Consider the following 16,391-nt stretch of genomic DNA (forward strand, 5'->3'; position numbering starts at 1 on the left):
CTGTCCCCCTCCCCACTCACCCGCTGGCTTGCACTTCACTCACATTACACTTTACATTTACATTGAGTCATTTAGCAGATGCTTTTATCCAAAGTGACTTACAAATGGGGGATACATGAAGTTATTCTTCTTAAAGAGGCAAACAGACACAGGAAGTGTTTGTAATATTAAGTTTTAGACATTGTTCAAACAAGCCTGAAAGATAAGGAATACATGTGTTTTTTTTTTTTTTTACGATGACACTATATAGTTTTGAAAGTGATGAGTTTTCAGATATAGCTTGAAATTGTCAGGGATTCAGCATTCCAGATAGGGGTGGGAAGATCATTGCACCAGCCAGGAATGGTGAACAAGAATGTTCTGGAAAGTGATTTTGAGCCTCTCTGTGATGGTACCATGAGGCATTGTTCACTAACGGATCCAACCCTCTATATTGCGAGTAAATCACTCACATATGCGACTAAATTTTACTCTGGGCGACTAAATTATGTCTATAGTTAGTCATTGGCTAATAAATTCTTTAATTTTGCTCGTCAGTGTGTGTGTGTTCAAGGCTATTATAAGATTAGCACAGATATATTTTCATTCTCTGAACACTGACTGAGCGCTTCCGAGTTCTCTCTCCATCAAGCGATCTGTACTTTTTAAATTCATTTCAATGGATGCACAGCGCATCTGTATTTGCCAAACTGTGAACTCTTTGTGAAGGCACAAGTCTCGCCATCGCTTTGCTGTTTCTCACACATGCACAGAGAGAGAGCGAGAGTCTTACCATGCTGAATCGACATGCTACATGTAAACTATATTCTTTGTTGTCTTCTCCGGTCAAACTAATGGAGCTCATTTAGAATTATTCAGCTTTTTAGAACAAGCAGAAGATATGCCGGTTCCCTTTCAGTCGGTCACGTTCGACGTTACGAATGGGATCTCGCCCGAGAGCCCAATCACCTTCGAGTGGTACAAAACGAGCCAATGGTTCACAAAGTACCTTGGTCTGTGGGATTTGCATCGCGAGCTCCGCCCCGCAGAGCGGGTATATAAGGAGCAATGCGAGCAACTCGCATTCAAGCTTTCGCTTCGGAGCCAAGCACATCGCGTGCTGCTTTCACCGGAGTGCTACAAGCAAAGTCACTGATGTTGGTGTGACGGCGCGATTCAGCGGTTTGTCTGGGTTTCTTGCGATAGCTCCCCCGTTCCCCTGAGTGCTTCAACACCTCTGAAAGAGCAAATTTCTTTCACAAAAGAGATACGGGCCGATTTGCGTCTTTTTAAAGATGTCATTTCGCCCATGTGTTTCTGGGTGCGGTCGATACATCGCTCCTCGTGACGGCCAGGATCACTGTGTCACGTGTCTGGGCTTCCAGCACGCTGAGACTGCGTTCGTGGATGGCTCATTTTGTCATTGCGGGGACATGACCATCTCGGCGTTGAGATCGAGACTCGATTACCTTAAAAGGTATAGAGTCCCCTCTGCCACACCCCGTTCTAGCTCTTCTTCTTGTAAGAGGGCTACTTCGGCTGGTGGCCAGGGTGATCTGAGGGTTACTGTGTGGGCTTCCCCGACGAGCCAACCTCCTCGGGCCAAACCCCCCTCACATACGCCGCAGCCGGTTGAGTTTCCGGATGAGTTTGCTGGACCCTCTCAGGCTCCTGACATCTCATTCGGGGCTCGCGAAGAGGACCGTATGTCAATCGTCGCATCACAAGGCGGGCTTGAGTCCTCGGAAGATGAGGATTCGGCTGCGTTGCCTCCCTCGGGAGGGCCAGCGTTGTCCGAGTCCGATCCCAAGCTGACGGTGGGCTGCCGTGTTTTCCCGGGCACCAGAGAGCATCGGGCTTGAGTGGAATCCTAAACAAAAGAAAGTGGCGGGGAGGCCAAGGGGTATGCTGGGATTCCTCCGGTGGAGCGTTCTGTTGCGATGCAACTGTGTCCACAGAGCACCTCCGCTTGGCGTGGTGGTCCCAAGCTGCCCTCCAAGGCCTGTAAGTTCTCATCCATGCTTGTGGCCAAGGCTTACAGAGCTGCGGGCCAGGCCGCTTCTGCCCTGCATGCCATGGCCTCACTTCAGGTCTATCAGGCCAAGCTGCTCCGGCAGCTGCACAAGGGCAGTGCTGACCCAGGGGCTTTGCAGGAGGCGCGCACTGCTACCGACCTCGCTCTCCGGGCAACGAAGGTCACTGCGCACTCCTTGGGTCAGGTGATGTCCACTTTGGTGGACTTGGAGCGCCACCTATGGCTGAACCTGGCAGACATGAGGGATTCTGATCGGGCTCAGCTCCTCAACTACCCGGTCTCTCAGGATGGCCTCTTCGGCGACGCGGTAGAGAGCTTTGCCCAGCAGTTCTCTGCCGCCCAGAAGCAGTCTGAGGCCATCAGACTCATCCTGCCCCAGCGGCCCACTGCTGCCCCCACCCCGCCGCCGGCGCAGCCGCCTCAATCTGCTCGTCGCCGAGGGTGCCCCCCTGTGGCCTCCTCCACTCCCGCTAAGCCACAGCGAGGAGATGGCCGCAGAAGGGTGGCACAAATCATCTCTGCCCCTAAGCCTGCCAAACGCCAGGCCAAGCGGCGTTCCTGAGACAGGCGACCTGGAGTTGGAGACGTCAGCTCATCAGGAGATGGTAGCAGTTTGTTCTTGTTTTCTTTTTGTTCCGCCACTGGCCCTGCGGCCGGTGGTACCCAAACCTGCACTAAAAGATCGGTTTCCTCTACCTCCGAGTCCCAAGAGGCCACGAACGAAAGTTGGCGACGTGCTTCCTCGCCGCTCTCGTTCTCCTCTCCCCTTGCCAATTTCCATGCAAAGCCTGTGACCGACTGAAAGGGAACGTCTTGGTTACGTATGTAACCCTCGTTCCCTGAAGGAGGGAATGGAGACGTTACGTCCCCTTGCCACATTGCTGTTCCGCTGAATGGCTGGGTCACTGGCTTGGCTCCTCAGCGAAGACTTGAATGCGAGTTGCTCACGTTGCTTCTTATATACCTGCTCTGCGGGGCGGAGCTCGCGATGAAAATCACACAGACCAAGGTACTTTGTGTCCCATTGGCTCGTTTTGTACCAGTTTGACCGAACAGAGACAACGTGATTAATATTCATGAACCCAGCTGCTCATCAATCAGTAGTGGATTGTATATTGTTAGTATGGTAGTAGAATTAGTAGTACTATTAGGTAGTAGAATTAGTAGTACTATTATCTTTTAATAATAATTTATATAATCTATTATTATTTTATTTTTTTACAAACTCTGAATGACCAAAAATATCTTAAGCATCACCACCAGTCTTAAGTTTAGTTAAAATGACAATGTGCATTCATGCATGGTTACCAGGTTTTAGTTCTAATCACTAAAGTTCTATCATTAAATAGTGCTTAATACCATAATATAATGCTTGACTGACTGATTAAGAAGCTAAGATTTAAGATGCTGTGCCATTTTACAAAGATAAGCTGATTGGAATCATATATATATATGTGTGTGTGTGTGTGTAAAATAGTATATCAGTCTGGCGAGTAAACTGAAAAATGTACTTGCCAATAGTGATTATATTGCCAAGGTGTGCGTAGAGAGTTGGGATCACAGATTTCTGGAGGGGATGTAATTGGGGGTCAAATGCGCTAAGGCATGGTTCAAAACACCTGTTGTGAGTACACCCTAACAGCCAGCTTGGGTCACCTGAGAGCAGTTGGCCAGTATCTGGTGCTTAAAACATCAATGCAAACCAACTGAACAGGTCTCTGTTTTCCAATGTTAAGCAAAAGATGATGAAAGCGGTAGGAGGGGAAAAAAAAGCATGAGTGCCCCGTTCATTGTTTGGTTTACCAGCTGAGGCTAAAATTGAAGGTAAGCGTGTTAGCGCTAATCTTCCTCTCACACATGACACTGGCAGAGCATATAGGGTCTGGTCCCCTGAGGGTTTAATGGGTCTCAGACAGGCTATTAGAGCAGTGAGTGAACCTATAGAAATATTATCTGCTCATATACAATCGCACGTGACCAATTACACATTATTTGCTTCTGGGAACACAAATACTGGCTGATACATCTCAAGTGGCACAAATACCAATTTGTCTTATAGATCATTCAGTGTTGGGTAGATTACATATTAAATATAAGGTGGCACAGATTAGAAATGACATGACTAATTTTTTATTATTATTATTATGTAACTATTATTTAGTGTTGCAAGACTATCTCATATTATCTGGGCAAAAATATAAAGAAAGGCTTAAAATGTTTCTTGTGAAAATACTGAAAAAAGATGTCCTTTACTGATAGATGATCCTAACCAGCTCCATTTATATAATAACATTCCCATTTGTGACGACAGTTTGTGAACCAAGATTTTCCAAGTAAGTGTTCCCACAATATTTGTTGTAATTGGTCTTGGCAAAGCAATGCAGACTTATTGGTTATTTCTGTGGATTGCACAGCTAGAAACCCCATGAAATAGTTTACTCTATTTAAAAGGAGTTCTTTGATAAATACACTTTGTTTTGGAATTTTATTAAAGCTTTTGTCAGGATATTGATGTTTATATACAATATTATTACTTTTAGATAAGACTGCATTTATTTGGTCAAAAATACAGTAAAATCACTAATACAGTAATTTGAAATATTATTCAAATTTTAAATAGCTGTTTTCTATTTTAATATATTTGAAAATGTAATGTATTCCTGTGATGGCACAGCTGAATTTTCATCATCCATTACTACAGCCTTCAGCCTTACATGATCCTTCAGAAATCACTCTAATATGAAGATCTTGGTGCTCAAGATTTCTTAATTTTATCAGTGTTGAAAACAGTTGTGCTGCTTAATATTTAAACCATGATAAATGTTTTGTTTTTTAAGAAATAAAAAGTTCAGAAGAACAGCATTTATTGTAACAATGCTTTACTGTAACTGAAATTAAGTTTATAAAATTAGCTTTTAATTTTGTATGATAGCTGGTGACAAAGCTTTTTTTTTTCCACTCTACATAAGGAAAGATATTTATGATCAAGCAACACAGCACCAGCTGTAATTATTTCTCATCAAAATAAGTACATGTAGGATTTTATGAAACTCACACTAAAAACCCCTGAAGACTCTTCAGCTATCTAATACAAAATGATAGTTTGACATACTGTACGAACCACTAAAATCCAGTTGTGATGTATGTTTCACTGATCACTCTACTGTACAATTGCTTTATTACCCAAATCAAGTTTAAGCATTAAATATGAAATATCCCTTTCAAATCTCCAAAGTGACACATTCCCAAATCATACTGGCAATAAATCCCCCTCAAAACCAAACAGACTGTTACCACAGTCTATTAAAGAAAGAAGAATGTTAGATATCAGAAGTGCAGAAAACACGTGCATACTTTGAGGTAAAAGAAACAGTAGGTGAAATCTGTTTTCTGCTCAGTAAGAAAGCAGAAATTTAGGGGGGCCTTTGTCATTTTTACTGAGAGGAAATTGGGGGTGGGATTTGGAAATGGCATGAGCTGGATTATAAATTGAGCCGCCCACACAAGGGACTTATTTTATGAAGTATGGGGATAAGCATTTTAAGACAGTATACGACCACATACTCTTTTGTAATGACACTTCTGATAATCCATTATCACGACTCAAACTCAAATGTAGTTAAGTATTCAAACTATGTAAGACCATCAAATGTCAAAAGTTTAAAAATGCGTTTAAACTTTCAGCTTTCACTTTCAGCCATCACAGTGGTGCAGAAATGACACATTTCACTTTTAAACGTCAGTTTTTTCACTCTGCATTCCTTTGGCAATGTTGTATTTAAACAGTCATGACAATAAATCTTGCCTGAAAGATGAGAGAGAGGGACAGGGCGAGAGAGGGGGTCAGGGCCTGTGCTCCTTACCGGATAGCCTTCTGTTTTCTTCTGGCACCACTTCAGTAGAGCGTTCCTCTTAGATCCACCATACTTCCGCGCCAGAGCAGACAGAGGGTCTGTTCTTTCCACACTAGCAACAGGGGACACACACATACAAATGTACGGTCACTAACACTGCATCTGTACATGTGTGTGTGAGACCTCATGGGGTTTTGGACTGTGTGACATGCACTCGTAACATTTAGTTACTTCCTAAATGTGATTATAGCATTGAAAGAGCTAAATGTATTTGCGTAATCTGAAAATCTCTACAAAAAGTATACTATACTTGGGATAAATAAGGTAACAACAGATTGTGAGTGACTTTTACTTGACGGGTTTTGTGTTTAAGCACTGCTAAAATCCTCACACACATGTGAAAGTACATCAGTACATCAGGAGCGTCTATCTGCGAGAGACACAGCATGAAAGCTAATCAGATTGCCTTGTTGTTTGTTCGTGGAAAAATTGGATGACTCTGTGGTCATTGCACTGGAACTCCGAACACTATATGTGTCATTGTTTTATTACCTCTCACACTGATGTCTGTAAGGATTTGAAACAAATACAAGATTCAATATATATATTCTCCAATACATAATATTTAATATCAAATTATTCATATTTTTCACATAAATGGTAATGTAATCCCAAGACAAATGTTTATATTATATTTTTAGTAACATTGATAATGTTTTTTTTTTTTTTTTGGTCTGCAAGTAAGCATATCAGAATAATTTCTAATAGATCATGTGACACTGAAGAGTGAAGTAATGACTGCTGGAAATTTAGCTTTGCCATCACAGGAATAAATTACCCTTTAACATATATTGAAGTAGAAAACTTTTATTTTAAATTGTATTAATATTCACAATACTACTGTTTATATTTGATCAATGAATGCAGTCTTGGTGAGCAAAAGAAAATTTCATAAAATAAAATAAAAAATCTTTAATGATTTTAAATATATATTTTTTAAATCAGGAGCATTTGAATAGTAGTGTATATAAAGGTAGTTCTGTATTTTTTAATATTAATTTGTTAATATTAATATTTAATATAATGTGTAATATTAATCTGTTACAATTTTTTTAAAGAAGTAACAAATAGTGAAATGTTTAAATTATGTTACAGGACCATGATACATTTACATATTCATGTACATTTTGAACAACAATCTTAGAAAATCTTGAAGAGTCCATGAACACATTATCCGTCAACTTTCCAACCGTTTTTGAAGCAGGACAAAAAAAAGGTCATGACAAACGTTCTATATTAAATACCTTTTTCATTTGTATCAGTTTGTGCCAAGTACTGTATGATTCTGTTCAAACTGTGAATCACCAAAGAGAATGACTTGCATAACTCGAGGCATTGTTTCTAAGCAGGACAGCAGGGGTTAGTGAAATGAAAACGGGGAGAAACTGTTGAGGAATGCGGAACGCAAATGTATCATGGATAAGAAATGCAGTTCAGGTCTTTCTAATCTGAGTCATCTTATTAAAAAAGTAAAAGTAGCTGTGTGTCTTTCTTTTAAGACTGAGTCATCTGTTGTTTTAGTGCCCCTAGTGAGGAAGACGTTCACTGAATCTGTGCTTTTATGTTTTTGAAGCTTACTTGAGTTTGCTGTTGGCTCTGTTGTAAGTAAAAGAGGATGTGCGGCCATTGAAGTGAGATGGAGTTTTAATCACAGACTCGAGGGACGGACTCTTCCTCATAAGAGACGAGGCCTTCAGTTCATCACACGACCCTGAGAGAGACAGAACCACAGACACACAGGGGAAATGTAATATTGTGTCCCATTATTGCCACATTTCTGGTGAATATCCTAAGGACATAATAAAATCCACAAAGAGAAGACATGACACAATATTGAGATCATTTAATAATATTAAGATAACTGATACTATGAATGCCAAAGCAAACCACTTTCTGAAGAAATAATACACCAACATTATACATTATACATGACCAAAATAATAAGGTATGGGGTCATTAAAGATTTTTTGTAATAAATTAATAATTTTATTCTGCAAGGGTGCATTAAATTGATCAAAAGTAACAGTAAAGAGAATTGTTACAAAATAAAGTAATACAACATTTTTATCGAGGCAGCAAATTTTGCACATGTGAATGATTGCTGAAGGATCATGTGACACTGAAGACTGAAAATTTTGCTTTGCCATCACATTACAATAAAAAACAGCTATTTGAAATGATAAGAATTATCATAATATTCCTGTTTTATGTATTTTTGATCAAATAAATGCAACATTGGTGAGATATTAAAATATTTTACAGACCAGATAGCAAGAACTGTTTGCACTATAAATGTACACATTTTTCTGTTGTTTTTATATATATATATATATATATATATATATATAATTATTATTATTATTATTCGACAACTTCAGTGGAAGTCAACTGTGCATTCTGAGGATCATAAAAAAAAAAAAAGGTGAAGATTATAATAGTCACAAATATTAATTCTTCCATGTGTCATTTGATCTGTTATAAGTTATTGAAATCCTATTTTAGCATTGGAACTAGTGCTCTAAACAGATGAACTTTAACTCATCTTAAAACGGTGTTCAGTTTTGCAGCTATACTGTACTTTTTAAAATTATTTTTCCCCAGAGCAATACCAATAGACCCCATTTTAGACACTGATGTTATCTGTTAGACAGATTTCAGACAAAGATATTGACTTTGTATTTCAAGTGCATACAGTTTCACAATTTCAAAATGTCTGTGGTGAGCAACAACATGTCACAGATGCTATGAACAGTTTAAATGTTTCGCTACAGTATAGGTGTTTAAGGATAACTGAAGTGTTGTTTGAATGACACTCCTCAATTCTATGTCACTTTGAAGTACCATTGTGGGGGAAATCTCCAAAGGGGATTTTTCTCTCAAGGGTCTTTGACAGCGGCTTGATTCCAGAGTGCCTCTAGAAACATAACACATGTCAGTGATAGCATGGCCCATACTCCAGTATAAATGCATTGGTTATTGTGAGATTTGTAGTACCTGAATGGGTGAGACAGCAGCAGCAGGCGCTGTACGGACTGGTATGCCACTCAGGGGGCTTCTGGGAGATGTATGCATCTGTACTGAGCTGCTGGGTCCATCTAGAAGAATACAGTGAAACACTTTTATAAATTGCCACAGAAAATCCTACAGTATTTCCACACTCTGTTTTTGAATTAAGAACAGCTAAGGTGCATTGTTAGACACAATGTGGAGCAGAGAGACTAAAACACTTATCTGTTCTAAATTCACTGTTATCCATTTCTTTACAGGGCTTATTGCTTTTATAGCGTAAAATGTTAGCATGTGCTTAGCCCACCCAATAAGTCAAAATTTTCTACAAAAACCTAACATTTTGAAACATTTTCATAGTGGCATTGTAATTCTGATGTACTGAGGTAACAGGTGTATGTTTCTATAGTAATTTATAACAGCTTCGAACATGGCTAAAACAATCAAAATCAAGGACCGGAACTATCCATTCTTCTGTCCTTCTATTGTATGGACAATTTAAAAAAAAAACTATCTCAAAATATCTTATTTTAAAAATTGCATTTGGGTGAGTGAATGATGACATAATTTAAATTTTTTGGGTGTTTTATCACTTCAAGGTCATTTACATAGGAATTCAGTAGGACATAATACAATAAGAGGTTACTGCATAATATCGCTTTTTATAAAGGTGATCCGATTTCAAGTTTTTTTTCTCTTTGGAGTGTTACAAGCTGTTTGTGAATAGATAAGTTGAAAAGACTAAAATCTCAAACACAAAGAGATATTCTATTTAAAAGTTAAGACTTGTCCACGTCCTCCTAAAACGCCTCGTTTAAACAAGCACATCTACGTCACTGTGTGGAAAGATTTGCATAATGCCACACAAATGTTCACACAAAGAAAGAAGGCGTAACTTTGATTCTAACTAGTACTGTTGCTGCCATGTTGTGGGGACACTTTGTATTTCATTGTAAAAGTGAAACTACTTTGTTTGACACAACTAGAAATCAGTGGTTAAGTTGTATTTACAGCACTGTTCCAGAACAGTTCAACCCAAATATTCAGATGTGTGCAGCGCCATTTTACAGAGGACGAGGACTGTTTCCTGGGAGAGTAGCCTAAAATGCCTGTGTTCTGACAAATAATGCTGTCTCACAGCCTTTAAGTACATTTTCATATGCAAAGAATTTGCCATCGATGATTCAAACGTGAGTTTTGAGCAGTGTAGTGTAGCGCTAGTTTGTCATTTCTCCGATTACAAATGCAGACATGGTTTTGTGTTTACACAGTGTGATGCGATGCAATGCGTAAAAACAAAGAATAAGTCATTATAATCAGTTATTATGTCTCCACTGGATGCTACGAATGCCTCGTTTGTAATGGGCCTTATTGGTTTTGTCTCGTCGCACCGGGACACAGCATCACAGTATGGTGAGGGGTGTAACATTTCTGTCACATGCTTGAGGTATTCGGCCAATCATAATGCACTGGATAGATGGCCAATCAGAGCACACCTCACTTTTCAGAGCGATGAGCTTTGTAAAAATCGACATGTTTCAGGAAGGTGGGACATAGAGGAGAAACAATAATGTACAGTATGTGGAAAATAATGTGTTTTTTAACCTTAAATCACATAAACACATTAAATTAGACCAAAATAATGTTCTTTTTAGCACGTCATATGACCCCTTTAATTATTCATCCAATATAGTTTTTTACTGGCCTATCCTTGAAAAACAGCATGCAAAGGGTTACAAATGAATCTCCACTCAAACTATTAAGATAGCACACATACATCTCAGAGATGTCTATTTGACGTGTGCATTTACATCTGCAAGACGTATTTTTTAGAGTGTATGCTCATCTGCAATACGTCAATAGGACGTTTCCTTTTAGATGTCAAATAGATGTCTATAAGATGTTTAAGATTTGGAATGTATGCAAAACTGACATCTGAAAGACGTCTGTCAGACGTTTGTAGACAGCAGATGCTTCCCGATCAAGAGATCTTTAACAGATGTCTTGCAGACGTACGTGTGCTATCTGTAAAAACTGGATTTGTCATAATACAAACCGTTTATGGTAAAGAAATGGTTCATGAGGAGCCTTGTGAGGACAATTATATTTGATGAAGCTGGAATGACTGTCTGACGACACATTAGACTTTCTGAAGTACCCTATTGTATTCTGCAGAACATTTTATAAAAATCACAAGCTGTACTAAAGGTTATTAATAATGGGACACTTTATTTTTTTGTGATTAATGAGCAGAAGTCCTGCTGTCTCACCACCCATAACTTACAGAAGTATCTCTCCAGCATAAAGACAGGCGGGAATGATTTGAGAGGTCTGGCTGGTGTAATGAGAGCCACTTTCCTGCTGCCGTGTTACTGATAGATTGTGATGGCAGACAGGAGATGTTTGGGGAGAATTACATCATTAGCTCAGATTAAAGAAGCTCAGATTATTCATTATGATAGCGCCATGATCTAAACATTTAATCACTGCCTAAATATTTTTTCAACAATAATTTTACCATTGAATGGCATTTTACTCATTAATGGCTCAGATATTTAAAATGAATGTTACATGGAAGAAAAGATGTGAAAAAGGAAAAGGGGGACAAGAATGAGAATGAGTGGAGACTGAGGAAAAAAAAGAAAAGCAGTGAGAAAGGTCGTGTCCTCACTCGGCACAGCTTTGTCAAAAGAATTGATGAGAGATTTGACCGTGGCTCCTGGTTCTGAGGGCATGCTGCTTCCAATCTCATTGCCATTGGTTAGGAAGTCACCAGGTGCATTCTGGGACATGGTCATTTGGCACCAGTGAGGACTGCCATCTGAGTCAGAGAGACTAACATCTTCACTCCATGACCTATCAATCACAGAACACACATATACAGATATAGAAAGGCCACAGGGATGTGAATGTATTTTTCATGAGGTGCTACATGTGTATATGAATAAACTTGCTGTTTTACATGCTGTACAGTAAAATAAACAAGACTAAAATACAATTATACGATTTTCATTGTTTTTTATGACTTTGTAAAAATACAAATTAAAACAGAAAATAAAATTGATACCAATTCATGTTTAATCATATCAAACACTAATAGCAATTAATAGTCATTTCAAATCATATCAAAATGGCATTCAGTATTAATGAATTAGATGAATCATGTTTGGTTCACATCTCACCCTAAGAGAAATTATATTTGCATTAAAAATCAAGATATAAATTAAGATATTTTAGGACTTTTTTTCATAATTAATCATATTTCCTCCTCAAAAAAATCATAGCATCTAAGCATGTGTAATTGGTATTAACCTTCATCAATTACTGTTATTTTGTATTTTATAATATAATGTTTTTATTAAAATGCAATATTTTATTAAAATACTGCAATAGAATGTAATGCAATACAATTAAAAAGAACTACAGAGAACTAAGGGAATCATTTAATAATTTTTAGTACGAGACCATAAAGATATAATTTCTCAAGTATAATCAATACTCAGTAGACAACATTGGTATATTAGAGCTAATTGTATATACACATTTGAGCACATTTAAGTGATGTTTACTACCTGAGGCAGAAATTAAAAAATGGTTCAATATGCGAACAGTATTGCATAATATAAAAATACTTAATATTAGCAAGGACAGTTTTAGTGATGCCTCTGCTCAGGATAAAATCCCAAACGGTCTGTGTTATGTTTCTTTACTGTAGATGCATTTATACAAACATGTGAAAGCAAAAAATGAGAAGCCCCAGTGGAAGCAGCCTTAAAAACACAGACATAAAATGCTGAAATGATATGATTTATTGACTTTAAAAAAACAGAATACATTTATGAAAATTTTCTACATGTACATTTAAAACCCCATGGTATTGTATCTCTCATGAGTACAAACGTCATTGCAGTCACATGACAACAGTACACAAGTTACATTTATACATTCACTGAATCGTAACAGAAACTGCATAATTTAAAGGCAGAGGTGTGAAACTACTAAGCATGCAAACATATTTTGGTACAGTCATGTCCTAAACGGTTAATACCAGCATGTAATATAATTTCTGATAAACTGCATCTAGGTGAATATGTTCCTGCGAGACATACAACCTGAGAATTGAGAAAACGGCAGTTGAGGACCTGACTTGTCTTTAAAAAGCTTGAAGATGATTTTGTACACTTCATATTTGAGAGTCATGTCTCATTCGCATTTCCGTAATATCATGTGATATTCACATTCACTGAGAAACTTTCAAACTGAAATTAGCCACAGATGATTGAACATTGCAAATAGGGATGTGGAGTGGAGAAGAAGGCTTCACGCATTAGGAACACAAACAGAAGTGCTTAGCTAAGTTGCTTACTTTGAACGTGAGGTAAAGCACGTTTCTCAAAATCTCGACTGATTTCTATCACTACAACAAAGAGACGACACAACCACCATACCATACAGCAAACACCATCCAATACAAGTAATTTTCATTGGTTAGTGCTTGAGTAAATCAAATAAAAACATTTAAAAGTTAGTGGGTTGTAAACCAACTGGGTTTTAACTATGGAGTGTTGATAGGAATGGTTTGTCTGCCATCTAGTGTTGGACTTACACACAGCAGTACGAAACAAAAATTTCATCATTTGAAAAGTGGCACATGAAAGTTCCCAATGACTTCATGTAACTGAAATAGATGTACTGTATCTGCTCTGCCCAATGTGTATACACAGAGAATATGAAAGAAATGACCTGGAATAGAGGGAATTAAATGCTTTACCCGGTCATGGCTGCTGTTAAAATAGAAACTGTTAAGACAAAATCAAAAAGTGCTGGTAAAGTATTAAAGGTCCATAAATGTTGGCTTTATTCCTAAGGCAGTACAATACAAAAGCTATTTTTTGTACTTTAAAAAGGCAGTGCCCAGTCAGGGATATAATAAATTAATGTTACAGATACATCCTTGCACAATTTGTTCACTTTTTCCTCCAATTATCCCCAACATTTCAGTTGGCCCTGCTTAAAGGTATAAGAACACAAGCCTAAAGCAGGCTACACTTCAAATAGTGTAGGTGCTGTTTGCTTTAGAACAAACACAAAATATCTCTGAGCAGCTGTGGAAACAGCAAATGTATTAGGGTTTTGTGATATCTTTTTCATAAAAAATTCAGAATTTGTCTTCACTTTCTCTTCATTAATAATACTGACACACAGATAACTCTGTATTACAATACTGTAAACCAGTCACCAGTTTCAACCGTAGATATCTATCGCCCCTCAACTGCAGTCTTGGAGGTCTCAAATGCAGGTCCAGAGGCAATTCTGAAAGAAACAAAGAAAACAAAGGTATATTTAAGGCTCAGAATTTGGTTCGGGATGAAGATATATTAAAAAAATACTTGCTAAATTGAGTTTATTAGGATAAAAGCCTCAGATTGACTCAATGAGATGAGCAGCATCACCAGTAAATCGAGCACCATTTATGAAACAAATGTTTTCATCATGGCAGCAATTGCTCATACGTCATCATCAACCTTCATGCATCTCTCTGGAAATCAATAAAACATTTAATACTTTTCATTAGCAGATTGTAAGCAGATGATTGAAGGAAGAAAACCTTCAAACATTTCCAGAAACCTGTTTGTTTCACAATCTATGTGCAAAAATCATAGCATACAGCAGATGTCGCCACATACAAAGTTTTCAAGTGCAAGAAAGTAAGGAGAAGTAGAACTGGCAAACAAAGCAGACCCAGCCAGATTTTAATAAAATGAGCACAGCCAATCAGATAGTAGTATTGTTCAAAGCAGTGAGCGGGTGGCTAAGGCAGGGAAAAACTGGCAAGACACAAGCTCTTGAACATCCTCAATGAATAAATCACCCAGACCATCCATAAGCATTCATACTACATTCTGTATGAGTGCTGGGCTGGTGATAACAGTGCACTCACCTGGGTCAGAGGGAAATCCTTAATCTCAGGGAGCATCTGAGGGAGGGGGAAATCGGCGCACACTGGCTGTCCGTTTGAACGGAGGGGAAGAGATCTAGCAACTCAAACGCACTACTTATAAAAGCGCCCATCTCAAAATACTTCAAATGATATTAAATACATGCACTCATCTTATTGGATTCCTATAATAAAGTGCACAGGTCTAGTGTCACATAATAATGGGGAGACAATGTTTCTAATGCTCTCCAGACTAAAGCAAGATATTCTATGAATCTACACAACGCAGACATGAACACCAAAGCATTAATGCCAGCCCAACACCAAAGAGTAAATACCATTTGACACAGGTAACGATGTTGCTGGGACATTCATTTTCCCTAAACAGTTTGTTCGGTGTATCAGATGTTGTTCTTGAAATGTATAAATTTGCACATCAAATAGATCATCAGTTCATTTTCAATTCAAACTCAGTTCATTTAAATTAGTGTTTCTAATTTAAAAGATATGACAGGTACTGTGTGTTAAAAATAAGGTTGTGTATAACACCTGAAAAAAGATGTATTCACTTCCTATGACATCACACATTCTGTGTGTATGTGATTTGGTGGCAAGTTAAAGAAATATACATAAAAATTATGTTTAACTGAGTGGTTGAACAAAGTAAGCAACACTTACAGTCTTGTTATTGTTAACTAGGGATGTAACAATTAACCGCAAGCCGCTTGAAAATCGATTCCAATATGTGTCGATTCAAAACGGATGAGATGCTAAACAAATTCCGAGTCAATTAGGGGTAGGAGTTTATATAAACGTATGTCTGAGGAGAACTTACTATCTTTAGAAAAGTTTAGATGGTATTTTTTTTATCTTGCCTCTGTATAATGCATATTAAAGTTCATAAGTGCAGCGCTGCTTAGTTTTCAGCGGAAACCAAGAAAACACTTTAAGCGTCACCTGCTGGCAGAGAGTGAATCTGCATCTCATTAAGCTTGTCTGCTGTTTCTGTTTTATTCAGATACTATTTATGTATAGTTCCAAAAAACTGAAGTCAAACCATTCTGTTTTTGCTTCAAATTTCTAAATTATACAATCTAATTTAGATAAAAACTGCTCATGTTGCATGTATGCAGCATCTTTGTTTGGATCATGATTAAAATTCAGGGGTTGCCTCTCATTTTAAATGGAAAAAGCAAAGACAAAGCCTTATTTTGTTTATATTAAGATATTTATTTTATTTGTTTTACTTATTTATTTGATTTGGGGCTATATGTAATGATATGCAAGTGCTATACTTATATAATTGGTTATATAATTAGAATATCATCAAAAAGTTGATTTCACTAATTCCATTCAAAAAGTGAAACTTGTGTATTATATTAGTTCAATACATACAGACTGATATATTTCAAATGTTTATTTCTTTTAATTTTGATTATTAAACTGACAACTAAGGAAAATCCCAAATTCAGTATCTCAGAAAATTAGATTACTTAATACCAATACAAAGAAAGGATTT

General features: G+C 37.8%; 1 protein-coding gene across 2 annotated transcripts in view; it reads right to left on the reverse strand.

Moving 5' to 3' along the window:
• Positions 1-16,391, reverse strand: part of LOC132140911 (cytospin-B-like) — a 201,024-nt gene that overhangs the window by 32,170 nt on the left and 152,463 nt on the right. For both annotated transcript variants that reach the window (XM_059549973.1, XM_059549974.1), the window contains 5 exons: positions 11,606-11,790; positions 8,923-9,023; positions 8,770-8,842; positions 7,507-7,639; positions 5,878-5,980 (listed from right to left, as the gene is read on the reverse strand). In XM_059549973.1, the coding sequence (XP_059405956.1) occupies positions 5,878-5,980; positions 7,507-7,639; positions 8,770-8,842; positions 8,923-9,023; positions 11,606-11,790 (595 nt within the window). The remainder of the gene's footprint in view (positions 1-5,877; positions 5,981-7,506; positions 7,640-8,769; positions 8,843-8,922; positions 9,024-11,605; positions 11,791-16,391) is intronic.

The sequence above is a fragment of the Carassius carassius genome, chromosome 5, assembly GCF_963082965.1.
Source record: "Carassius carassius chromosome 5, fCarCar2.1, whole genome shotgun sequence".
NCBI classification, from domain to species: Eukaryota; Metazoa; Chordata; class Actinopteri; order Cypriniformes; family Cyprinidae; genus Carassius; species Carassius carassius.